This window comes from Mustelus asterias, chromosome 13 (assembly GCF_964213995.1).
Source record: "Mustelus asterias chromosome 13, sMusAst1.hap1.1, whole genome shotgun sequence".
Classification (NCBI taxonomy): domain Eukaryota; kingdom Metazoa; phylum Chordata; class Chondrichthyes; order Carcharhiniformes; family Triakidae; genus Mustelus; species Mustelus asterias.
The window spans coordinates 69,290,334-69,316,262 of NC_135813.1; the positions used below are offsets into that span (position 1 = coordinate 69,290,334).

A 25,929-nucleotide genomic window follows, 5' to 3' on the forward strand; every position below is an offset into this window, starting at 1 on the left:
CAACTTAAAGGTGCTATTTTATCCACATTGGCCATGATATAAAAGAGGACATGAATCATAATGGATCACACATGTTTCTGGGTCACAACAACATTCTGTTCCAGTGACATGGTCTCATCAGGTTTCCACAGCACATGAACTAGCCTACTTCCCCCGGTTACTACCCATTTGAGGGACCCATCTGAGCAGTTGGAGCTTTCCTCATTTTCAGATAGACGCAAAGCAGCCACAGGATCATGCAAGTACTTTTTGGCAATTATATCACTCAATTTATTCATGAGAATTTTTGTTTTGAACTCAATTGGCTTTTACTCCAAGTGTGCCTCCTGTGTCTGCCTAGACACTGAACTCAAAGTTCCAAGAATTCCATCAACTAAACCAAGTGATATTTCCACGCATCGCACTCTTCATCCCTGGCACTTGGAGCTGTGGCTACCAAGAGTGCATGCCAAATTGTGCCTGCGACTGCTGCGGACTTTGTTAGGTTGAGGTTTAAAACACTCACTTGGAGTTTCAGTTTCCGATTCCCAACTTGTGCACCCTTGGAGGATTGATCTGATTTGTCCACCAATCATTTGCAACACTAAAGCAACGTAATGCATGAAACGCAAAACTGCATCCGAAATCTGACAATGTGTATCTGGACTTTCACACGTTGGAGCTAAGGGAAACGTACTCAGCTGACTTCCAGAAATGTCCAGGGTGGGAGAGGCGGCGGTTTCGCTTGGGCAGTTTCTCAAGCAGCTCCATGATCTTCGAGAAACTGGGACGCTCTTCCTGCTCATAGGCCCAGCAGAAAAGCAGGATATCCTGGAATCAATGGGAAACAGGTAACAGGTGCACTGCGAAAAAGATCAATTACTGCACCTTGTATGCATCTATTTTCACCTGCTCACAGATCAAAAGCGAACACATTGCATAACAAGTTTTAAAAACAGAATAATTGGCTGCACAAAAGAAAATCAAACGATTTAATAGGAATCCGTAGAGTGAGACACAGATGCTTTAACATCAATACAAAAAAAGTATTGGTGGAAGTTCAGCATTATCCAATCAACTGGATTTATAAATAACCATGATGTGGAGATGTCGGCGTTGCCAAATAAACCTGTTGGATTTTAACCTGGTGTTGTGAGACTTCTTACTTTATAAATAACACCATGGAACCAAAATTATGTTGTCAAATAGTGCACATAATAAAATTATTAACAATGGGAATGAGTGAAATATTTGTCACTATATTTAAGAATTTGTACGAAACTGAAGCCGCATGAAGGGGGATAAAGGCCATTTGACGTTATCATGTTCCTTTTATGAGAAAGTTCTTTATTGATGAAAAAGGTTACATCGGGATGTTAAGCCTTACCAAAAGAACTAAAGGTGTGAAATTCATCAACACTGTTCTCAAGGATGCAGACTTAGAGGCAGCCATGATTTTCAATTTAATTGTTCATTTCAAGGAAATGTGGTTGACACTTCTAAGCCCCTAACAGGTCTAAGTCATAAATGAGCATGTAAAAGAGGGAGATGAAAAGTAGTAATAAGGGGGAGGTCAGGTAGAGAAGGAGCAAATATGGGATCAAGCTGTATCGTCTTTACAGCATGCAAGTGCAACTCGAGCATTGACTGTGTTTATTAGCAACACAAAGAAGGATGCTGTGGAGAAAATGTTGGAAGTGATCTTGAGCCCGCGCTCTATGTCCGCGGGACTGGTGACCAGGGCTCAAGATCCGGCGAAACTCGGAAATTGCGAATCTCGCTGGCGTGATCGCGATCTCCGATTTGCGCTGTCCCTCGCCAGCGACATCATCAGGTTAAAAACAAATTACTGGGGATGCTGGAATTTGAAACAAGAACAGAAAATGCTGGAAAATCTCAGCAGGTCTGACAACATCTGTGGAGAGAGAACAGAGCGAACCTGGTTTTGAGCCCGTACTCACTGACTGCGGGAATGGCAGCAAGTGCTCAAAATCCAGAGAGCTTAATTTGTGCCGGCGAGTTTGAGTTCCGATCTTCCTGCCCCTATGCTGGTAGAGTGGCCTGAAAATCCACCCCCTCTCTCCTCCCACTGGATATTTAGCGGGTGCCAATGTGACGGCACACCGGCGCCATTTACAACAGATTCATGCATTGTGGGGGTTTCCCCAGGGTCGCCAAGGTAAGTATAGTCCCCAGGGAGAGGAACATGGCAGGCAGTGGCCTGGCAATCCTTGGCACAGGTTGGCACTATGCTGGTGGATGCAAGTCAGATTGTGGTGGGCAGAGGGGAGAAGGTGGGAAGGGGCCGATAATCAGGTATGGGAGGGGGGCAGGAGGAGGGGCCAATGATCGGGGGTGGGTAGAGAAGTGCTGACTCTGTTCAGGGGTGGAGAGGGGAGCCCCTGAGACCTCCCAGTCTTTGGTGGCCTTTGGGGGGTGGGGAACATTTACTCAGGTTACGATTGCGGCGCCCTTTAAAGGTACCGCCCTGATCTCTGAACAGAGGGGTTTTGCTGGTGTGTTGAGGCCACGCCCCCTGTACAATGGCAGAGTGTCATAAGATCTGGGGAGAAAAATCGACCGGTTTCTTTGGAGAGAAACATACTGGTTTTCTTGCCAGAAACAACAGTCAGGAAGTTTTTGGTAAGATCTCAACCAAGGTTTCGAGTTTGGATGACCCTTCATCAGAGCTGAAGACAACAAAATATAGGGGAAAATAGGGTGATATTAATTCAATCAAGGTGAGGAGGGGAGGGTGATTAGGTTTGACAAAGATGTCTTAGAGAGAAAGACAAAGGGAATGTAAATGGTGGGTGATGATGGCTTAGATGGGTGCTGCTAGCGGCCCATCAAGAGATCAGAATGTGTAAATTGCAGAACAAAGCTAAGCAAAGTATCAAAGGACAACCTGAGACTGGTTGGCCCTAGTGGAGTGGGGGGGAACAAAGATGGAAAGCAAGATTTAAAAGAAAGGTGGAAAAATTTAACAATGAAAGAAATTAAAATAAAAAATAAATAAGATAAAATGAAATGAAGTAAAATAAAAGGAAATGTGATGAAGGTGGAGGAGAGAGTTCATGCCTGAAGCTGTTGAACTCAGTGTTAAGTCCAGAAGACGGTAAAGTGCCCAATCGGAAGATCAGGTGCTGTTCCTCAAGTTTGCATTGGATCTTCACTACAACATTGCAACAGGCCAAGGACGGATATATGGACATGGGAACAGGGTAGTGTGTTGAAATGGCAAGTGACAGGAATGTCTGGATCATGCTTGTGGACAGGCCAAAGGTGTTTGCCAAGCGGTCACCCAGTCTGCATTTGGTCTCTCCGATGTAGAATAGACTGCATTGGGAGCAGCGAATGCAATAGACCAGATTAAAGGAGGTGCACGTGAAGTGCTGTTTTACCTGAAAAGAATATTTAGGCCCTTGGATGGTGTGCAGGGTGGAGGTAAAGGGTAGATTTTGCACCTTCTGTGATTGCATGGGAAGGTGGCATGCGCAGGGGCTGATGGAGGAGTGGACCAGGGCATCCTGGAGGGAATGCTCTCTGCGGAATGCTGACAGGGGGAGTGAGGGGAAGATGTGTTTGGTGGTGGCATCGTGCCACCATAACAGGCGTGAACGCGATTACAATACACTTACATACATTTCCATATAACTCAAGAACCTTCTCACCACACAATCCCCCTCTATGTATTTTTAAACCTAGTCAATGTGACATGGTTTGCAACAGGTTCACCCAGACGTGAACCTTTCATGGGGATCCCACGGGGGGGCGTAAAGGTAAGCATAGCCCCTGGGGGAGAGGGACATGGGACAGCTCCTTGGCACAAGTTGGCATTGCCAGGGTGGACCCTAGTGGGAGTTTCATGGGGGGGGGTGGAGAATGGGGGAAGGGAGTCATTTAATTGTGGTTGGCGGGGGGGGGAGTGGATAAGGGAGCCAAGGGGATGCTGGCGATGGCTGTTGGAGGCGGAGGGTAGAGGACAGAGAGAGAGAGAGGGTGATGGCAGCTTTGATTGCAGGGGGCGGGTGCTGGCACTGATTGCGCGGGGTCGGGGGGGAGAAGAGAGGAGAGGTACCAGCTTTGATCACAGGGCGGGGGGAAATCCCTGAGACGTGTGTGATGGGGTGAAGGTTAATTTGTCCTCTGATCAGGACACCCTTTAATAAGGGCACCCGGATCTCAGTGCAGCCGCCTTTATCAGCATATTTAGTCCCTGCCTCTCAACATGACACCGTGAAAAACACCTCCCCGCTTTTGACAAAGTGCCATCAGTCAAAGTCCAAGTGCCTGAAGGGAAAACCGGCCTGTTTCTCTGGAGAGTAACAGCTGGTTTTCAGTCAGACCAACACTTTGCCATTTTCTGGTGAGATTCTGCCCATTATTTTTAACCCGAAATAATCAGGAAGCATGGATGAACAATGGTGCTGACTCTTTAAATGGTTTAGTAGCTGTGTGTTTTATTCTACAATACCTTTAAAAATAAGATTAATTAGATCAGTCAGAAAAATATAGTATTAGCAACATTTTCAAATATGAATTGTAAGAAATAATAGTAATTCAATAGAAAACTACACTGATTCGCAACTTTGCCTACATATTGTTAATCTTTTTGTTTTTTGTTCTCCCACCATAATCTAAGTGGTGGTGTATTTCAAAGCTTTGCTGTTGTAGTTTTAAATCAATCATAAGGAGACTGGAAAAGTAGATCTAATTTTCTTTGCTCCATTCAGCATCTCTCCCAAGATACCCTAGCTGAGAATGGAAGCTCAGCGTGTGAAGAAAATGGGGAGGAAAATCCCATGACTTACTGTTAGTGGCATAGAGGATTAACGTATCCATGCCGGTTTATAAAGGAAAATGGTCTCACTGTGTGTAAATTGGAGATACATTGCAAAATTTATTTTTAGGTACTTTAAAATACTGAATCATTTTAGATAACCGACGGTTGCTTGGTATCTACGTACCGAAATCTCCTTTCCCACGCCAATTTGACTTAGACTCGGCTTCATTCCTCGTCCGGCTTGCCATATAATCGCATCTGTTGGCTGATTCTTGAAAGGCCACTCGCGTGCATGCAACTCGTACCATATGGTTCTGTGGTAAAATTTAATAAATGCATTTAACCCAACAGTATGGTGTTTTCAAAACATTCGTACAGATGTAGCGCTGCAACAGGTTTGATTACATGTCACGCATTCCCAATAGACAGGGAAAAAAAAACTCAAATCTCTTCTGAAATCTTGAAAACAGGTTACAGAAGGAGAAAGGAGAAAGAGCAAATTTAAACAGTGCTGCACTTGCAACATCTAAAACTATTGCCATCAACGATGCAATGTCTGATTTATATGTGTAGGAAAGTAAAATACATTCTATGATTTAAATTTGCTGGAAGTTAACAGGAAAACAAGAGGGACCCACAACTCAATCATTTTCCTTTCTATCGAAACTTACATCAGTTTAATACATTACACATGACAATGAAAATGTTAATGTGCTGGTTTCTACTGACTATTTCATTGGAACTTCAATAATTTTGAATCTCACTACGGAAATCATAATAGGAATTTTTCAGTATATTTTTGGTTTGGTGTATTTTTGGAAAGACTTTGGGCAAAATTCTTCTGCTTTTACTCGAAGTGCTCCTGCTGGTGTGAAAACAGGTGGTTTTCGCACTGGCGCTGGGAGTGTGTGTCAGGTGGGTTTCTTCAAAGGGAATAAGTGGTCTGCAAAAGAGGAAGTGGAACCACTTAACTCCTTTGAAGAAACCACAGCTGTCAATCAGGCTCAGAATCCTTATAAACATTGTGGTTAGGAACAATGGGGGTATTTGAATTGCATTCAGGCCTGAAAGGAAAGGTAAATAATCACAGCTGACTGGAGGCTGACTGGAAAACCATTAGGCTGCCAATCAAACCCTATTTCAAAGCACTTCACTATGAAATTGAAAGAGATCAAAGGTTTTCAATGGAATTGAAATAGGAGGGTTTCAAAGCATTTGAGATTTCTAGGAAGGCTCAGAGACTTCAAATGAAAGCGATGTGAATAGATTGGAGTCAAGTGAACAGTTGTGGAGAAAGGATCTCCCCAGTGAAATTGTCATCTTGTCTCTATCAGAGGACTTCAAAGGGGCTTGCTCACACCTTCAGCTTCTGACGGAGAGAAAGAGAAATCCCAGTTGCAAAATGAAGGGCTGCAGTGAATTAAAAGCCAGCTAGGTGATCTGGGAGCATGGAAATTAAAGTGACCAGGCCACTCCAAAGTTTTCACACGTGACAGGCAGGAATGAAAAAGTTGAACAGAGAGCTGCCTGAAATCACCATGCCAGGAGTGATCTTAGATCTGCCAGGACTAGAAGGGATAGTCCAGTGATGGGACCCCCATCCCAGGAGACAGTGCCGAGATCAACCCCTTGTCCTCAACCCGAGCCCATCCAACCCTCATGTTGGGAGACCCTTCCTCTGCACCCTAGCAGTGGCAGTGGAGCAAATGGCCACTGGACCTAGCTCTTTGACCCCCCCCCCTCAGGATCCAGCATGCCAGGTCCATGCTGGTCAGTACCAACACCAAATTCTGCCCAATGCAGTTCCCATTCGGGAGGCAAGTGAATGGTGGGAGGGCACTGAATCAGGTTTCAAGCCCGTTAATGAGATTTGAAACAGGATTTTGAATAATAATCAGGTTGGCGCCCACTCTGGGCGGGAAGCCAATTGGGACCAGCTGGGCGAATCCTGATTGTCCTTACACCCGGTGGGAATCCCAACATTTGGCCAACATCCCATTCAGTGGGGCATTGGAGTTCATGCCAGCGGCAAACGGGGCCAGTGAACCCCCTCTTTTGACTGAAACTCAAGTTATAAAGTTTTCACCCCATTATTAAAAGAAAATCAATATAAAGGCCGCGATTCTCCCAAACTGGGACTAAATGCCCATTCCAGCAGGAAAGCCACTTGTTTCCTCCACGTGTTTCATGCTGACTTCCTGATGCCAGGCACCTCATTCACTGCAGTCAGGATTCAGCTGTTAGCCCTCTACAAGTGGGTATTTCAGTGCTTCCTTCAGCAGCACTCTCACTTCAACCAGCAATGTAACGGAAAAGGTCAGCTCCCAGATTCCTAGAGTCAGAGGTGGAGAGGATGCTTGAAGCTGGGGAGGCAAGGAGGGCCACCCACTTCCTGAGAGTCGGCAGGAGGTTGCCATCAGCCGAAGTAGTGGCGGCATAGGAAGCAGTGGTCAAGACAGTAAGCACCAGGAGCTTTACAGAAAGGGCAGGCATGCAATGCCGGAAGATGATGATAGACCTGCTCCGTCCGGTCGGCAAGGACGACTGCCCACTTCTATGCCCCGCTATCAAGCATGTCCCTAGCCTCTGCCATTTCACCTTAAACACATCGTCACTGCTTCCATGAGCACCAAGCACCAGCGTAGAGACAATCGCCTTGGTGGGAACGTTCATGGACAGGCTTCAGGGGCACTCTCTGGTGAGCACCACACTGCTGCTATTGCACATCGGCTGGAGGCTGGAACATCCAAGGCAATGGACAGTCAGAGGCCCGATGGCTCCCCGAGGACTGTTGGGCCCAAGGCAAATATTGGCCTCTGGAAAAATTCAATCTGGTAGTGCTGAATAAGCAAAAGCAGAGCCAGGATTTACAGGAGGCGGTGTCAGCGACCTTCCAGCAGATGCAGGAACACCTGGAGGAGTCTTGGAGCCTCATCTTGCAGAACATGTTGCCAGCATTGAATGGCCAACACTGCAAAGGTGGTGTCCACAGTGGAAAACCTTGGACCAATGACTTTCAAGTTGTGGCCCACTCAAAGAGCTCAGAGGGTGACATGGGTGCCGTCTATTGCCCCCCTGGACATGGGGCATCTTGGCAGCGGCAGAAAATCATTCATCTTGGTGGGCCTGGGCCAGGCATATGGGGGGAATGGGGGTAAGGGGGGTAGAGAACTCTCACTGATGGAAAATCACTGCTGGTGCCCACCAACAGGGACCAGATGTGATGGCCACGCCAAGGGGGTTGGAGGCCATTGAAGCCCCTGGGTGGTCGGTGGCATGGCCCATTGGGCAATGACAGCCTGGCAGTGCCCACCTGGCACCCTGGCACTGCTTACTGTGCACCATAGATGGTGCGAAGGGAATAGGGCCTGAATGGGGGGTGGGAGGAGGCAAGTGGAGGAGCTCTGTAAGGGGCGAAAGGGGGGGCATGCTGTGGGGGGAGTGATCAGCAATGGGGGCTATGCAAGGGGAGTGATCCGCAATGGAGGGGATGTGCAGCAGGGTGACTGGCAATGAACGGGGGCGCTGTGGAGGGGGTTGTGATGGGGGAAGTCATCGGGAAGGTTTCAACGCCCCGATACCGATGACTCATGTTGCCATTGATGTGGTTGGGGGGGCACTGGGGGGGAGTGCACTGGAGGATTGGGGAGCCTGCACAATGGTGCCATGAAAGTCTGCAGCTGATTTCCCATTAGTGGGGACCATACGTGCTCCTTGCTGGTGAGGTCCTCGACCAGTGAGGGGTGAAGTACAAGTGAGCCTGGATGATAGTGTCCGGGACTCTCTAATCATATTTAAATAATGTCAGAAATATCGAAGTCGATTTTGTGCCCTTCCTGAGCATGAAGCCGATTTCGCTGGCAAATCAGTGCTGGTAAGATCGCGAGGGGCGAAAAAGCAGTGCAATCTGATTTTTCGCCTCTTGCCCTATTTTACTGGCTTCCTGATTGACCGGCACGACAATTTGGCAAGATCGCGACCTAAGAATTTTTTGGGAAGATCCCCCCCCCTCCCCACCACACCAAGGACTCTGCCTCATCCACCTTTTGAGGCAGAGAAATATGTGAACATTCATTGAGATTGTTCTTTGTGTTACAGTATTTGGGAAATACCTTCACAAGGTATTTCACAAACTCTACTGGATAAATTAATGGCTGGGCAAAAAACCAAAGATTACATTTTAATGTAATGAACGCAACCTCATCAAAATAGGAATCATTACTCCACCCATCCATTTACTCAAAAATAACCTGTTGAAGAAAATATTTACGCTCTGATTTAGCAGTAGGTTCTGGATGCTCCTGACTTATATTTGTAATAATGTTAATTATTACACATCACCAAAGGTGCTGTCACAAAGGTTAAAAGAAATTTTACAGGTTGTTGGAGAGGAACACTTGCATCTGTTGCTGTGATACCAGGGGCAGCCAATGATTGCAGAAAATCTTGTGAATGAAAATGCAATGGCCTTTCGATAACTTAACTCCAACAAAAAATGCATTATGCTTCGCAAAAATATGGATCATTGTTTTTCCTGATTTATGCTACCTTTCAAAAAATAGATTTCAGCAACTTTGGACAATTAGCATTGAAAGGAAGCTATGGAGGTAATTTTAGACTCCACTGCTCAGTACAGAATATTATAATAATGGAATTGAAAATTGGATGGCTTCAATAACATGAGGTTGATCCACAGGGACATAAATAGGTAAACCTCCTACTGTCAGACCAGTCAAAGAGATGGGATCTATACTAGTAGTTCTCATACTGGGATCTACAGAGACATTCCAGGGATCCAGGGAATAATGCAGAAGAGCTTACAGGTCCCGAGTGGTTAAAAAGTGAGATCCAAGCCCTGACCACAGTGCCCTGAGTGGTCGACCACATTACCCACCTGAAAGTTCAGACCTGCTCTGTAAACACCATGGGCGGAACATGTCTGGTTCTGACTGAAAACTGGCCTGTTTTGCCCCAGAAACACAACCAGGTTTTCACTCCAGATCTTTGGACACACAAAAAAAGCAGGGAGGCGTGTTTTGCGCCTTCATTCTACACAACGGGGCCTGATAGAACCGACAAGCCCAGCTCCATTCTCTGGAGCGTAGGAGACTTAGGGGTGAACTTATAGAGGACTAATGAGGGGCCCAGATCAGTTAGATAGTCACAATTTTTTCCCAAAGGTAGGAGAGTGTAAAACTAGGGGGCATAGGTTTAAGGTGAGAGGGGAGAAATACAAAAGGGTCCAGAGGGGCAATTTTTTCACACACAGGGTGGTGAGTGTCTGGAACAAGCTGCCAGAGGTAGTAGTAGAGGTGGATACAATTTTGTCTTTTAAAAAGTATTTAGACAGTTACATGGGTAAGATGGATACAGAGGAATATGGGCCAAATGAGAACATTTGATGATGCTGGAAGCAACGGCATTAAGAATATTTAAATTCTTGCTGGGCATGAACCTGATTACGTTGCTGGCAGGGCGTGGGGAATATCTCACCTGAGACCTTGCTATCACAAAGACCGTTATGGTCCTCTCACGAGAGTCAGTGACCAAAATGGCATTTCCGCACACGTCAAATGGGCCCAGAAAATCATGGCCCATATTATTTTGCAGACCCCAACAACTTTTTGTGGTCCTAATTATGACCCCAGTTTGAGAAACATTGGCATGGATCAATGCATTGATGAACCTTACAGAGGGTAACTGGCAATAAAGCATGAGTCATATGCAATTGACAAACATCAAAGCATTAAGATACAGTTTTAAAGTTAAGACATGTTCAGAATCCACAGATATGTCCCTATGTAATGTTCTGATTAATATTATATATTTTTTAAAAAACCATCCACCACAGTGCTTGTCTTATGAGACAGCAGTGAACTAACCCAAATGCAAATACATCTGATTGCTTGGAGAACGGGAGCTTATCTTCATCTGTAGAGGGAGAAAGTTGTTGAATAATTTCAGGAGCCAGATGACACAGCCAACCATTAGGGATTCTCATTTCACTCTCTCTCCTAGAGAATAAAACACATGAAAAATTCATACAATTACTGACAGGGGAAAATAATCATCAGTTTTGTTTTTGTCCTAATTTTTGCATTTGCTAACTAATCACAAGTTGTCAACATAAAATAGCTGTGCAATTAAGGAGAAGCACGGAAGTAATGATTTTGACAGATAAAGCATAAACTGAGTGGTCTGTAAATAGATTTATATTACAGCTTAATATGTTGCTGTAACACACAGGTATACATGAATTTATTACTGCTCAACATTGAAACTGCTTCTAGAAATCAAATTAACAGAGCTTATGGACAGACATTCTTGCAGCAATCCCCCACAAGAATCGGTGGAGGAGGAGGGACTCAAAGGTAAGCTGGGGCAGTTTCTCCAGTACTGGTAAGGCAGGCCTCAGTGAGGTGGGAGGCGGGGGGACTAGTAAAATTCCAGCAGGTAATGGACATGGTGTCCTCTGCCATGCCATCCAGCTCTATGCCCCTTCCCACCAGCTAGCTTGCACCCGGGTGGGGTGCTTTGCATTCCAGGTGCTAATTCATTGAGTGCTGAAGTACGGCCTCATCTTACTGAATGACACAACGGGAATTGATAGCTTCAGGCCAGAGATGATCCTATTGATTAGTTTGATAGCTGGAGACTAGCTGCTAATACAGCATTTGTTATATGTTGTTGAGTATAACTTCAAAGCATTAAAAACACAGACTTGAAGATAAATAACATGTTAGAGAGAAGGGATTTATTTTCTTTGGTTAATATCATAGAATCCCTACAGTGCAGAAAAAGGCCATTCAGCCCATCGAGCCTGTAGCGACAACAATCCCACCCAGGCCCTATCCCCATAACCCCAAGTATTTATCCTGCTAATCTCCCGGACATTAAGGGGCAATTTAGCATTGCCAATCAACCTAACCCACACATCTTTGGACTATGGGAGGAAACAGGAGCGCCTGGAGGAAACCCATGCAGACATGGGGAGAATGTGCAAACTCCACACAGACAGTTACCTGAGGCCAGAGTTTAACACAGGTCCCTGGTGTTAACCACTGTGCTACCATGCTGCCCTTACTTTGCTTACATCTAATGAACATTGCATTGGTTGGAAGTAGATGTAAAGTAGCAACATGGAAAGAATCTGTACAAACCAAGAAGTTAAATTTCAAGACAGCAAACAATGCACATTTAAGCTGCTCTATAAAATCTACCTCTTTAGTCAATCTTTTGATTAGCTATTCCAATATCTCCTTCAGTGATTCCATGTCAAATTTTGTTTGATAACACTCCTGATACTTTTTACTAAGATAAAGGTACAATTTAAAAACAAATTGATGCGGTTGTTTGATCATTATCACGAAGACCTAGTTTATGCCAAGTAATGATTTTAAATGCATCTTACAGAAGCATGAATTGAACTTTTAAAAACATTTTTTTTTTAAGAAACAGACTAAAATATCTGGAATTCACAGCCAGGGTGGCTATATAATTTGCATCATTGTACATTTCACATTCCAACTCCATTGAGATAGAGACAACCTGCGGGATTCTGACCCTGCATACTTGTGCACAGGACTGGCGGAGTGGGGTCAAAATCCCATGTTCGGATAGCAGATCACAAACCCACAAGGAATATTATGAAGCCAGACTAGACCCTCAACAATTTTCTATTTTGGCATTAGTGTGAGGATATGATATTTCACTTCATGTGCGATTCTGACAAATTAGGAAGCTTTTAACAAAACAAACTTTATTTAATAACACAGCTTAATTATAACAAAGGAATTAGCTTAACTTTTAACAACTGAACAATACTTAAACATGACAAGACACAATTCTTAACTGCTAACCTATCACTATGAGTTCCAATCAAGCAATAGTTCTCTTATAGACTTAAATCTCTCTTTAAAGTTAGTTAGCAAAACACATACTTGCTTTAGCTTAATTCCAAACCTGGTAACCTTTCAGAAAAGTAATAGAGATGTGGAGGAAGAAATTGCAAAACAGATTATGAATAGGTGTGGAGGTCACAGGGTAGTTGTCATGGGTGACTTTAACTTTCCAAATATTGATTGGAACCTTTATAGGTCAAATAGTTCGGGTGGGGCAGTTTTTGTACAGTGTGTGCAGGAGGGTTTCCTGACACAATATGTGGATAGGCCGACAAGAGGTGAGGCCACATTGGATTTGGTACTGGGAAATGAACCGGGCCAAGTGTTAGATTTGGTTGTGGGAGAGCACTTTGGAGATAGTGACCACAATTCGGTGTCTTTTGTTATTGCAATGGAGAGGGATAGGGCCGTACGGCAGGGCAAGGTTTACAATTGGAGGAGAGGTAATTATGTTGCGATTAGGCAAGAATTAGGGAACATAAGATGGGAACAGAAACTGTCAGGGAAAGGCACAAATGAAAAGTGGAGCTTGTACAAGGAACAAATACTGTGTGTCCTTGATAGGTATGTCCCTGTCAGGCAGGGAGGAAATGGCCGAGTGAGGGAACCATGGTTCACAAAAGAGGTTGAATGCCTTGTCAAGAGGAAAAAGGAAGCGTATGTAAGAATAAGAAAACAAGGTTCAGTTGGGTCGCTTGAGGGTAACAAGGTAGCAAGGAACGAGCTGAAAAAAGGGCTTAGGAGAGCTAGGAGGGGACATGAGAAGTCCTTGGCGGGTCAGATCAAGGAAAACCCCAAGGCTTTTTACTCTTATGTGAGGAATAAAAGAATGACCAGGGTGAGGTTGGGGCTGGTCAAGGATAGTAGTGGGAACTTGTGCATGGAGTCAGAAGAGACAGGAGAGGCGATGAATGAATACTTTTCTTCAGTGTTCACTAAGGAGAGGGGCCATGTTTTTGAGGATGAGTGTGTGATACAGGCTGATAGGCTGGAGGAGGTGGATGTTCCGAGGGAAGATGTATTAGCAATTTTGCATAACCTGAGGGTCGATAAGTCCCCTGGGCCAGATGGGATATATCCTAGGATTCTTTGGGAGGCAAGGGATGTGATTGCAGAGCCTTTGGCTTTGATCTTTGGGTCCTCACCGTCCACGGGGATAGTGTCAGAGGACTGGAGAATGGCGAATGTTGTTCCACTGTTTAAGAAAGGAAATAGGAATGACCCTAATAATTATAGGCCGGTTAGTCTTACTTCGGTGGTTGGTAAATTGATGGAAAAGGTCCTTAGGGATGGGATTTACGACCATTTAGAAAGATGTGGATTAATCCGGGATAGTCAGCACGGATTCATGAAGGGCAAGTCATGCCTCACAAATTTGATTGAATTTTTTGAGGAGATAACTAAGTGTGTTGATGAAGGTAGGGCAGTTGATGTCATATACATGGATTTTAGTAAGGCGTTTGATAAGGTCCCCCATGGTCGGCTTATGATGAAAATGAGGAGGTGTGGGATAGAGGGAAAGTTGGCCGATTGGATAGGTAACTGGCTATCTCATAGAAGACAGAGGGTGGTGGTGGATGGAAATTTTTCAGACTGGAGACCAGTTACCAGCGGTGTACCACAGGGATCAGTGCTGGGTCCTCTGCTATTTGTGATTTTTATCAATGACTTGGAGGAGGGGCTGAAGGGTGGGTCAGTAAATTTGCTGATGACACCAAGATTGGTGGAGTAGTGGATGAGGTGGAGGGCTGTTGTAGGCTGCAAAGAGACAATAGATAGGATGCAAAGCTGGGCTGAAAAATGGCAGATGGAGTTTAACCCTGATAAGTGCGAGGTGATTCATTTTGGGAGGACAAATTTAAATGCGGATTACAGGGTCAACGCAGGGTTCTGAGTAATGTGGAGGAACAGAGAGATCTTGGGGTTCATATCCACAGATCTCTGAAGGTTGCCACTCAAGTGGATAGAGCCGTGAAGGCGGCCTATGGTGTGTTAGCTTTTATTAACAGGGGGCTTGAGTTTGAGAGCCGTGGGGTTATGCTGCAACTGTACAGGACCTTGGTGAGACCACATTTGGAATATTGTGTGCAGTTCTGGTCACCTCACTATAAGAAGGACGTGGAAGCATTGGAAAGAGTGCAAAGGAGATTTACCAGGATGCTTCCTGGTTTGGGGGGTCGGTCTTATGAGGAAAGGTTGAGGGAGCTAGGGCTTTTCTCTTTAGAGCGGAGGAGGATGAGAGGCGACTTAATAGAGGTTTATAAGATGATGAGGGGGGTAGATAGAGTGGACGTTCAGAGATTATTTCCTCCGGTGGATGTAGCTGTTACTAGGGGGCATAACTATAAGGTTCACGGTGGGAGATATAGAAGGGATGTCCGAGGTAGGTTCTTTACTCAGAGAGTGGTTGGGGTGTGGAATGGACTGCCTGCTGTGATAGTGGAGTTGGACACTTCAGGAACTTTCAAGCGGTTATTGGATAGGCACATGGAGCACACCAGAATGATAGGGAGTGGGATAGCTTGATCTTGGTTTCGGACAAAGCTCGGCACAACATTGAGGGCCGAAGAGCGTGTACTGTGCTGTACTGTTCTATGTTCTAAAAACTTTGGGGACAGAGGGAGAGAGAGAGACAGTGACACACTGCTTTTTTCAGGCAGCAACTGCTTGCTTTTTAAAATTAAAATGAAACTGGCCTGTTCTTGGAATCTTAGCTCCTCCTTTTAAGCACATGACTCTGTCCCTGTCAATCAACCTAATCCAAACTCTATTCTGAAATCCCAGGGGGAACATAAGTAAACACAAATGCATTAGCTCTGCTTAAACAAACACTCGATATCTAAAATGAGCACTTATTTTGTTCTCTGAAGGTAACCTAAAGGTTTACCTAAACAAACTGTCACCCTACAAAACAGAGCTGAATTCTAAACATACCCCTTACAAGAAACATGATATAAATATATTTCTTCAAGGCCCAGTATCATTACACTCATGAGATTCGAAAAGTGTGGTGTATGAACGCGCTTTCCGAATTTCATTGCCCCTTGCTGATGACATAATCAAGTTTACACCCATAATGGACAAGAAATTGATTTTAATAAATCTTAATTGATAAATTTAAATGCAATTTAGTCAAATTACCCCCCCTCATGGAGTATTCATAGCTCGCCGATATGATGTCCCGTCAGTGAGGTTCTCAACAGATTTTTAAAAACGTAAATCTGGGGGCGCAATGTTAATTATAGCACCGGAAGAAGGGGGACATTGCCAGGCAATGCCCTCTCCCATAGAGTGGCATTGCCAGGGTGAGAGGAGAAGGGCCCCTGATACTTGCGCGTGGCAGAGGGGGAGGAAGGTTATTTTGTATTTGGATTGGGTACCCCGATCTCTGTGCAGTGGATCTCATCAGCTCATAGAGCCCCCGCCCTTCCACAGTGACGGCATAAATCAGGCCCAATCATTTGTCTAAGAGACTCAAAATCTGGAGAGAAAACTCTTCATTGGTACCGGAGAACTTTAAGCCAGTTTCGTGTCTTAGCCTGATACTTTGACGAATTTTACTAAGATTCTCTCTAAAATTGATCCAATTTTAAGACACACACAAGGATGAGAAAAGAAAAAGCTATTAAAAGAATGGGCTGCACTGCGGTTAGGACTGCTGCCTCACAGCGCCAGGAACCCGGGTTTGAATCCAGCCTCGGGTGACTGCCTGCGTGGAGTTTGCACGTTCTCACTGTGTCTGCGTGGGTTTCCTCCGGGTGCTCCGGTTTCCTCCCACAGTCCAAAGGTGTGCAGGTTAGGTGGATTGGCCATGCTTAGTATCGGGGGATTAGCAGGGTAAACATGTGGGGCTATGGGGATAGGGCCTAGGTGGGATTGTTGTTGCTGTGGCAGTAACACAACAACTTAATACTCAGTTAGGTAGAGACTAACCATCACGGCATGGTGGCACAGTGGTTAGCACTGCTGCCTCACAACGCCAGGGACCCGGGTTAGATTCCCAGCTCTGGTCACTGTCTGTGTGGAGTTTGCACACTCTCCCCGTGTCTGTGTGGGTTTCCTCCGGGTGTTCCAGTTTCGTCCTACAGTCCAAAGATGTGCGGTTAAGATTGATTGGCCATGCTAAATTGCCCCTTAGTGTCAGAAGGACTAGCTAAGGTGAATGCATGGGGTTATGGGGATAGAGCTTGGGTGGTATTATGGTTGGTGCAGACTCGATGGCCGAATGACCTGCTTCTGCACAAGCCTATATCTTTTAAGCACATAATTTCTTAACAGAATTGAGGACAAGCAGCTTAGAGAGAAGATCCAAGTGCGGTCCCTCCTGTATCGTTTTTTCTCCAATCCACCTGGTAAACTTCAAGTCCCAGTTTACTAAGTGTAATCATCCAAGAATGCACGGCTGCCAAGAGATTTCTTTAAAAATCCAAACCAGCACCACCATCCCCTGAAGAATAGGGAACTCAATTGTCTACATCTTTAAATTGCAATTGAGACCATCGAATGCAACCTGCAACCAGCCAAGTCACTAACATTTGCTCATTCTGTAGTGTGCGTGTGCACATGCATATGTGTGTACTTCGAATGTGCGTGTGCGAAAATCAGTGCTCGCCTGTCCTATTATTTCTCGTGATTACAGCACAAAAGCAATTAAGTACTCACTTAATTGTCAAGTGTATCCTTTACAAACAAAAAAAACCTGTTGTAATCAAATGAGGAAAAGGCAAAGAGGGAAGCTGTTCTATCCCTCCTCAGTCGATCATAGCATCATGTAACAGAAATATGGCTTCCCCCATCTTTGTGACCATATACTGAATCGCCATCAGGCCAGAAGCTGAAACTTCTTACGTGCGACGGAAGTATAATTATCAAAGTACAGCGGGTTGCAGGTTATATCCATGCAATAGCCAAGGTTATGGTGGCCATGTGCCCACACATGATATGGTGTCATGCTGCTTATGAAGAAATATCAAGAACCTTAATAGCATTGCCCTCGTTCCAGTTACAAAGTCAAAACAGGTATTACACAGGAATTCTCTAAAACCATATTTAATTCCCTGCCATTGGTAGAAATCCAAAATTTCAAACCTTTTGTTGTCTCAAATACAAATTTCCATTCATCCAGTGAGAACAACCATATCTGAACTGTAAAATTAGTCAGAGTTTCAATTATAACACAGGCTTCTAAAGTTTAAAGTAACTGTAGTCTGAGCTAATCTTAATATACTTCAATTAAGCATTTTTTTCTGGAACTGCGTCTGTTCGTAATTTGATTTCGATTTTAATTTGAATTGCTAACCAGATGCTGTGATTTGCATGTTCATAAAGGGAGAAAACATTCTTGTTTAACTTGTTTTGATTCAAAAGATCATCAGTAGAAATATCAAAATTCCAAAGGCTCCCTGAGCAATTATCATCATTCGCCCTTTCTAGGTATCAGAAGTGTTAGCACTCTCATATATGGTTATGGTTCACGTCCCACTTTAGAGCACAAATTGTTCCCTGACACTTCACTACAATACTGAGGGAGTGCTGCACTGTCAGACATGTTGTCTTTCAATGGAATGACGAACCCAAGCCCTTTCTGTCTCTCAAGTGGATGTAAAAGATGCCATGACATGATTCAAAGAAGAGCAAAGCGTTCTCTCCAGTGACCTTGCCAATAATTCAAAACCAATACAACTACATTATCTGCACATTTATCTAGTGCAAATGGGCTACCACATTTCTTACATTACAGGCAGAATCCTTGCAAGCACCCCCCCACCCCCTCTCAAGACCTTTTTATGATGCTGGAGAGTCCTGGCCATCTCATGGATGGCAAAAAGTCTCACCACTCCAGGTTAAAGTCCAACAGGTTTATTTGGTAGCAAACGCCACTAGCTTTCGGAGCACTGCTCCTTTGTCAGGTGAGTGGGAGATCTGTTCGCAAACAGGGCACATAAAGACACAAACTCAATTTACAGAATAATGGATGCCCAGTGGTTAGTGTGCATAATGATTGACCAAGGGTAACTTCTCAATGTGCACTTAACCATAAAGAGGAGATTAGGAGAATATCCCTTGGTCAGTGTTCCATGGCACCTTTCTAAGGGGATTATCAAGCTTGCCCAGTCACGTAATGGTTCTGCAACACCATAGCCTCATTCGATTTGGAAATTTGCATGCAACGGTTTAAATGTAGAACAGCAATCATTGGCATTCTGGGACATTAGTGCTACTGGAATGGGAACAATTGCTTGACTTGCCTTACTCTAAATTGTCAAGCTAAATGATCCCAGCTGTAGAAGGGACTCATCATTTGATATGTTTTCCCATTTTTCCCACAGAAAGCATTCTTTTTGGTTGTATCACAGCTTGGTATGGCTCTTGCTCTGTCGAAGATGGCAAGAAACTACAAAGGGTCGTGAACGAAGCCCAGTCTATCACTCAAACCAGCCTCCCATCCACTGACACTGTCTACACTTCCCTCTGCCTCGGAAAAGCAGCCGGCATAATTACGGACCCCACGCACCCCAGACATACTCTCTTCCACCTTCTTCTGTTGGGAAAAATATACAAAAGTCTGAGATTATGCACCAACCAACTCAAAAACAGCTTCTTTCCTGCTGCCACCAGACTTTTGAAAGGATCCACCTCACATTTAGTTGATCTTCCTCTACACCCTAGCTATGACTGTAACACTGCATTCTGCACTCTCTCCTTTCCTTCCCTAAGTATGGTATGCTTTGTCTGTAAAGTGCACAAGAAACAATACTTTTCAATGTATACTAATACAAGGGACAATAATAAATCAAATCAAATTTGCCTGGCTTCTCCTTCATCATACCCCTTCTGTCTCCCACCCTGCCATGTGCTTGTGTTGAATCTTCAGTGTGTGTTGCCATGAATCCCATCCCACCCACCTTGAACTGCCACCCCTGCCCCGAAGTTCTCTTCTCTCCATTCTCTCTGACAGTGTTGCCTGTGCCCAGCACCACAATCCAGTCACAAAGAAGCCTTTGTGCAGGCTTGCCTGTGACCCTCCCATGAATCCGTGGAGCTGGTTTGTTGCTTTGAGATCCTCGCAAGTACTCCGCTAAGTTGTGCACACTCACCTCCGAGTTCACCTCAAAGTTCAGGTTGCTTGGTTGCTTTTAAAAACAGATGTAAACCACACCGTTCTAAATTCACACTGACATGGGTTTTTAAATTGACTTGGTCGGGGGGAGTGGAGGGGTGGGGAAATGATTCTGGTGTGTGGCCATAATGCAAATGTATTAAAATAAAGTTTCTGACGTGCGACAGCAGGAAACGTGGCCTGCCATTGAGGGGGTGCGGGGATTGGACAACCGCTTCCTGGATTTACGTTGTCAGGAAATGCGCCTTGGCCCTTCCAGCAAGATTTTCCGATCTCGCCACTGAACACGCCCATCCTGATTGCGAAAAATACTGGCCAATATTTTTCGAGTACAAGTATAAAATTTATAAACATTTAAATTATCATCAAATGGTTTGATGAAACATTCGGGAAGCTTTGAATTTAAAGAGTGAAAATTAAAAATGATTTAATGATAAATTACACTCTTGATCAAAGAGATCCAAGTATACTGGCAACCAATACTGCCCGATTCTGAATTAGCATTACTGACTTTACACATTGTTATCAAGTCTCACTTGAGCCCACCTGTGGCTATAGGGGCGGCACGGTAGCACAGTGGTTAGCACTGCTGCTTCACAGCTGGGTTCGATTCCCGGCTTGGGTCACTGTCTGTGTGGAGTTTGCACATTCTCCTCGTGTCTGTGTGGGTTTCCTCCGGGTGCTCCGGTTTCCTCCCACAGTCCAAAGATGTGCGGGTTAGGTTGATTGGCCATGCTAAAATTGCCCCTTAGTGTCCTGAGATGCGTAGGTTAGATACGGGTAAATATGTAGGGATATGGGGGTAGGGTCTGGGTGGGATTGTGGTCGGTGCAGACTCGATGGGCCAAATGGCCTGTTTTTGCACTGTAGGGTTTCTTTCTTTCTATGACCAACATTTAACTGATTAGCATCTACTGATTAAACTTCTCAACAACATTCGAATAAACTTAGTGTCCACTCACAGTAACTCATTTTCTTCCGATTATTGGGATAAATAACTAATTCTTTCATGTATAATCTTCTACTAACATGATGAGAAAAACAGTTAACAGCCCTCCTGGAAACCAGAGGCAGGGGCCAATTTTAATCAGGATATCAAGTGCTCTTGTAAATGACAGGCTGCTGACAATTGTTAATTGCCCTGCATTTGATTGTGTGTGGGACACAAAGGAAATCATTCTGGAGGGAAATTCTGCTTTTTTATTGCTCTTTTATAGCAAACATAATTTTAGAGAAGCACATTCTTGGTCAATCAGAGAGCTAATAAAAGCACAGAATATTGATGCATGTTATCACATTCTACCCCAACTTCCTGTGAATCCAACTCGAGAGTTTAAAATTATTCCTTTTTATGATGGTAAGGTATCTTCAGCCCCTGTTTTACTTCAAGTATGAAACATTGTGTTGCACAAAGTACTTTTTCTCATATTCAGGTAAATAACAAATACAAAAGGGGAGAATGTTAACTTCAAAGGCAGGTGGGTTTTGGTTGGGATGCAAAAATGTAAAATATCAGAAACCCATCCCAACCTGCCTGCCTCTGGTTTTGAAGTAGATTGGACAGTGAGAGGTGACGGTGGAATCTTCACCTCAGGAAACTTGCCAACTCAACGGAGGCAAGGACTGTTGGACCTGGGAGGTAACTATCTTTCCACTTACCTGCTGGACTCAGTTTATCTGCTCCATCCATCTCCCATGATTGGATCCCTCACCCACCAGATCCTTCTGATTTCCTCCTGACAATTCCAATCTTTTCTCAACCCCTCACCCTCCACACTCCCAGTTCCTCTGAATTGCCCTTAGGCCTCCAACCTCATCCACTAGCGGCCCTTCCAATCTCCAACCCATCCCCCAGCCAGAGGCCCTTCTGATCTCCCCCAAATCTTTTGATCACCGTTGGTGGCTGCTGATCCCTCCCTGCCACACCCCACCCCCTCTCCCCCTCTTCTCCCTCACTCACTGTGGCTTGGTGTTGAAGGCCTACACCACCCTCCCCCCAAAACCTTTTCAATGTGGTTGGTTGCGGCCGGCAAACCAAGACAAATAGTGCAACTCAGATCCTGTTGTTAAATTCAGCAGGACATGTGGGAAACCTGTTTGTCTAGTTTTCCTGATTCGAAAACAAAACCCCCCCACACTCCCCATCTCTGGGCTAATACTAAACCCAAAGATCCAGTTCTGAAAAGCATGGAAGTAATAAAAGTTGAAAGCAAGGACTTGCATCCATCCATCATCTCTTCCACCTACTCAGGATGTCCCAAAGTGTCTCACAACCAACCAAGTGTGCTCACTGTTGTTAAGTAGGAAACATAATCATCAATTTGCATACAGCAAGATCCCACAAGCAACAACTAAATAAATAACCATGTTCAAAGTTCTGTTTGAGGGGTAAATATGTGCCAAGAAATCTGAACAAACCCCCTGTTCTTCTCTGAAATAGTGTCATGAACCTGTTTCATTAACATGAAGAGAGCAGGTGGAAGGAACCCTGTTTAACAGTGGATCCCAAAGATACGGTCGGAATTTCCGGGCCCTGTCTGTGACGGGAATCACTACTGCCGGGACCACAAAATTCGACGTACAGCCAAACACCTGTTGACTTTGGGCAGGAATTTCAAATCCCGTACAATCTACCCAGCATGCTCCCCAACGCTCTCAAGCTCTTTAAGGATATTAAGCCACTAGAATTCAATTTTGCACTGGATCAGAAGCATTGCGGGTAGTCCCTTGTGCCACCTTGCACCTCTGGCACAGTGAGAATATTGCAGGATCTAATCTGTGTCTTAAGCTTGTAGTAATTAAAGGAGCTGAGGGTGCATTGCATTATTAACAAATGGACATCCCTGGTTTCAAAGGGTAACAGGTGAAATTCACCTCAGTGCAAATACACTAGATCACCCCTGTCAAAAGGAGCAATGACAGATAGAGCCCAGGATTAACAATGAACTGCAGATTATAACTCCAAATTACTGCCACCCATGGAGTTTAGATTGTCAAACAGCCTTAAAGATCTGTCATAAAAGCAAATTACTGCGGATGCTGGAATCTGAAACCAAAAGAGAAAACGCTGGAAAATCCCAGCAGGTCTGGCAGCATCTGTAAGGAGGGAAAAGAGCTGACGTTTCGAGTCCAGATGACCCTTTGTCAAAGCTCAACACAGGGTCATCAAAGGGTCAACAAAGGGTCAAAACTTTGACAAAGGGTCATCTGGACTCAAAACGTCAGCTCTTTTTCTCTCCTTACAGATGCTGCCAGACCTGCTGAGATTTTCCAGTGTTTTCTCTTTTGGTTAAAGATCAATCAGATGTCACCCGCAGGGAGGCAGATTTAAGCAGGACAAACTGCATTCAGATAGCTATCAGACACTTTCCAGCTTCATCGAAAGCTCTGTGACTGAAGCTAGGAAAACACATGGTGGAACAGGAGCCAATATGGGACAATGAGCACAGGTTGAGGGTTGAGCGGGACTTGTTGTGAGTGAGTAAACAGGCAGCAGAGTTCAACTTTACGGAAAGTGGAAGGAGGGGGAGGATGTCAAGGATGACATTGAAATAGTTGAGTTGGAGTTGACAAAGTCTTTATTAGGTGTTTCAACAGCTAATGGTTTGTTAGCAAAATTGAAGCCCATGGGATAAAAGGGGCTGTGGAAGCATGGTAAAAAATTGGCTAAAGGGTAGAAAACAGAGCTGCGATGAATGGATGTTTTTCAGACTGGATGGAGATATGGAGTTACATTCCCCAAGGTTCAGTATTAAGCCCACTGCTGTTCTTGATATATATCAGTGACTTGGATTTACAGGGTAAAATTCTGAAATCCGCAGATGACATGAAACTTGGAAACCGTGAGGAAGATGGTAATAGACTTTAAGTGAATATGGACAGGTTGGTGGTATAGGTAGATAAACAACAGGTGAACACATGCCACACAGAAAAGTGTGAGGTGAAACATTTGGGTAGGGAGAATGAGGAGAAATAATACAAGCTAAATGACACAATTTTAAAAGGGGCCTAGATAGACCTGGGGATGTTGGTGCAGAAATCATTGAAGATGGCAGGGCAAGTTAAAAAAAAAGTTGATGGAGCAAATAGGATCCTGGACTTTATTAAAAGAGGTACAGATAAAGCAATGCAAAAACCTATTTAAAACATCAGTTTGCCCTCAGCTAGAGTAGTGTGTTTAATTCTGGGCACTGACTTTCAGAAAGAACATGGAGGCTTTGGAGGAGATACAAAAGGCATCTCTGGAATGGTTCCATTAGTGTGGGATTACAGCAAACAGACTGGAGGAGCCGGGGCTATTCTCCTTAGAGCAGAGGAAATTTGATAGGCGTGTTTAAAATCACAAAATGTTCAGATAGAGTAAATAAAGACAAATTCTTTCCACTGGCTGAAGGATAACCAAGGTGATTGGAAAAACCAGGGGTAACATGAAAAATATTTTTAAGCAACAAGTGGTTTGGCTTTAAGATGCACTGCTTGATCGTGTGCTGGACACAGGCTCAACAGTGGTTTTCAAAAGGAAATTGGATAAACACTCAGGGGAGCAAAAATTGCAGTGATTTGGGGAAAGAGCTGGAACCTGGAATTAACTTGATTAGTCCTGAAAGAGCCAGTGTAGATGTGATGGACCAAAATTGCCTGCTTCTGCACTGTACTATTCTATTATCAGTCTTCAGCTTTTCTTCGGACTGTATGGGCCGAAGAAAAGCTGAAGACTGATAATGACATGCCAATTGTCTTTGCTGTAGGATACGGGATGAGAAACTCAGCTCAGGAGCAAGTAGGATGCTGAAACTGGGCTGAGCCCGAGTTGTCAGTGCCTGGTCAGGGGACTGGAACTGCTACTGATGGAACAGACATTGTTGCTGATACAGAAGGCAATGGCTTTAGTCTTCCTAACACTTGATATTTTAACAGAATGATTCAATTTACCATGCAGCAGGGCCAAATGAAAATAAATTACTGCCCTGAGGGGCATTCTTTAAACAAATCATCTATTTTATATTTTTTAAAATGTTGGCAATTTCATACTTTCAATTTTTCAGGGATATAATTACATCAGACTGGAAGGAACTTACATTATCTTTAGATCTCTTTATAGTTTAGATGATAATTTGTATCAATTGTAAATGTACATTGACCTGACTTAAAGTGTAGAAGTAAACAGAGATAGACTACTGGCATTCACCATTGTCAATTTGCAAACATGTTATGCTGTTAGAAATTGCTTTTCTGAGGAATTCATCATTTCACTGTTGATTTTTTTTGCGTGTCACTAAGGAATAAAACAATTCTAAACCACACAGTTTGGAGAAAAGGGTTTTCAGCAGAATTTTTCATTCTGGAGACTAAGGCTGGGATTTTCCAACCTCGTTGGGGTGGGACCTGCTACAAGAAATTTGGTGGCCCAGTGTAAAGTGCATTGACTTTCGACAGGACTGGACTAGCCTGGCGGTGGGCGGGGCTGGAAAATACGGTCCTGGAAAATACGGTCCTACGTGCGGTGAGAAAGTTGACATAATTCCCACTAGTTGACAGGGTGGATTTTTATACCCGATTTTCCACTTTTCAACCCATTAATTATGCAACCAAAGAACTGGTCAATTCTCATGGCTGGGTGGACACCAACCTGTCGTTATCTCATGGGGTCAAAGGTCCTGGTGTCATATTTAAACGGCACCTCCAGAGACATTCATTCACTGCAGGTCTGGTGTGGGCTGAGTGTTTGCATTATTATGGCAGCCAAATTCAACAAATCCTTGGCTTCACAGTTCAATGAGGCCTTCCTGAAGATTTTGCTCACTCACCTGATGAAGGGGCAACGCTCCAAAAGCTCGTGCTACCAAATAAACCTGTTGGACTTTAACCTGATGTTGTGAGACTACTTACTGAAGATTCTCCAACAGGCCGTCCAGTACAGATAGTAGTTCATCTTTGTGGGGTTAGACGTCCTCCTACCTGATCACACCTACCTGGGAAGAAGTCATCAGGATGGTCAGCACCTGCAGCACTCAAACAAGGACTGCCCTGTTGTGCAGGAAAAGTATGAATGATCCGATATGCTCTGCCATGGTAAGTGAAGCTTCTACTCACTCCAAACACACTCTAATAAGGGTCTCAAGCTGTCTAAGGGTCAGAGTTCA

At 44.4% G+C, this 25,929-nt stretch overlaps 1 protein-coding gene across 1 annotated transcript in view; it reads right to left on the reverse strand.

Moving 5' to 3' along the window:
• Window positions 1–648: 648 nt before the first annotated feature.
• The window catches only part of ksr2 (kinase suppressor of ras 2), a 389,906-nt gene continuing 364,625 nt past the window's right edge, over window positions 649–25,929 (reverse strand). Inside the window, exons 17-19 of the mRNA XM_078226092.1 lie at window positions 10,648–10,779; window positions 4,950–5,079; window positions 649–810 (exon numbers count right to left, since the gene is read on the reverse strand). Coding sequence (XP_078082218.1) covers window positions 649–810; window positions 4,950–5,079; window positions 10,648–10,779 — 424 coding nt within the window. The remainder of the gene's footprint in view (window positions 811–4,949; window positions 5,080–10,647; window positions 10,780–25,929) is intronic.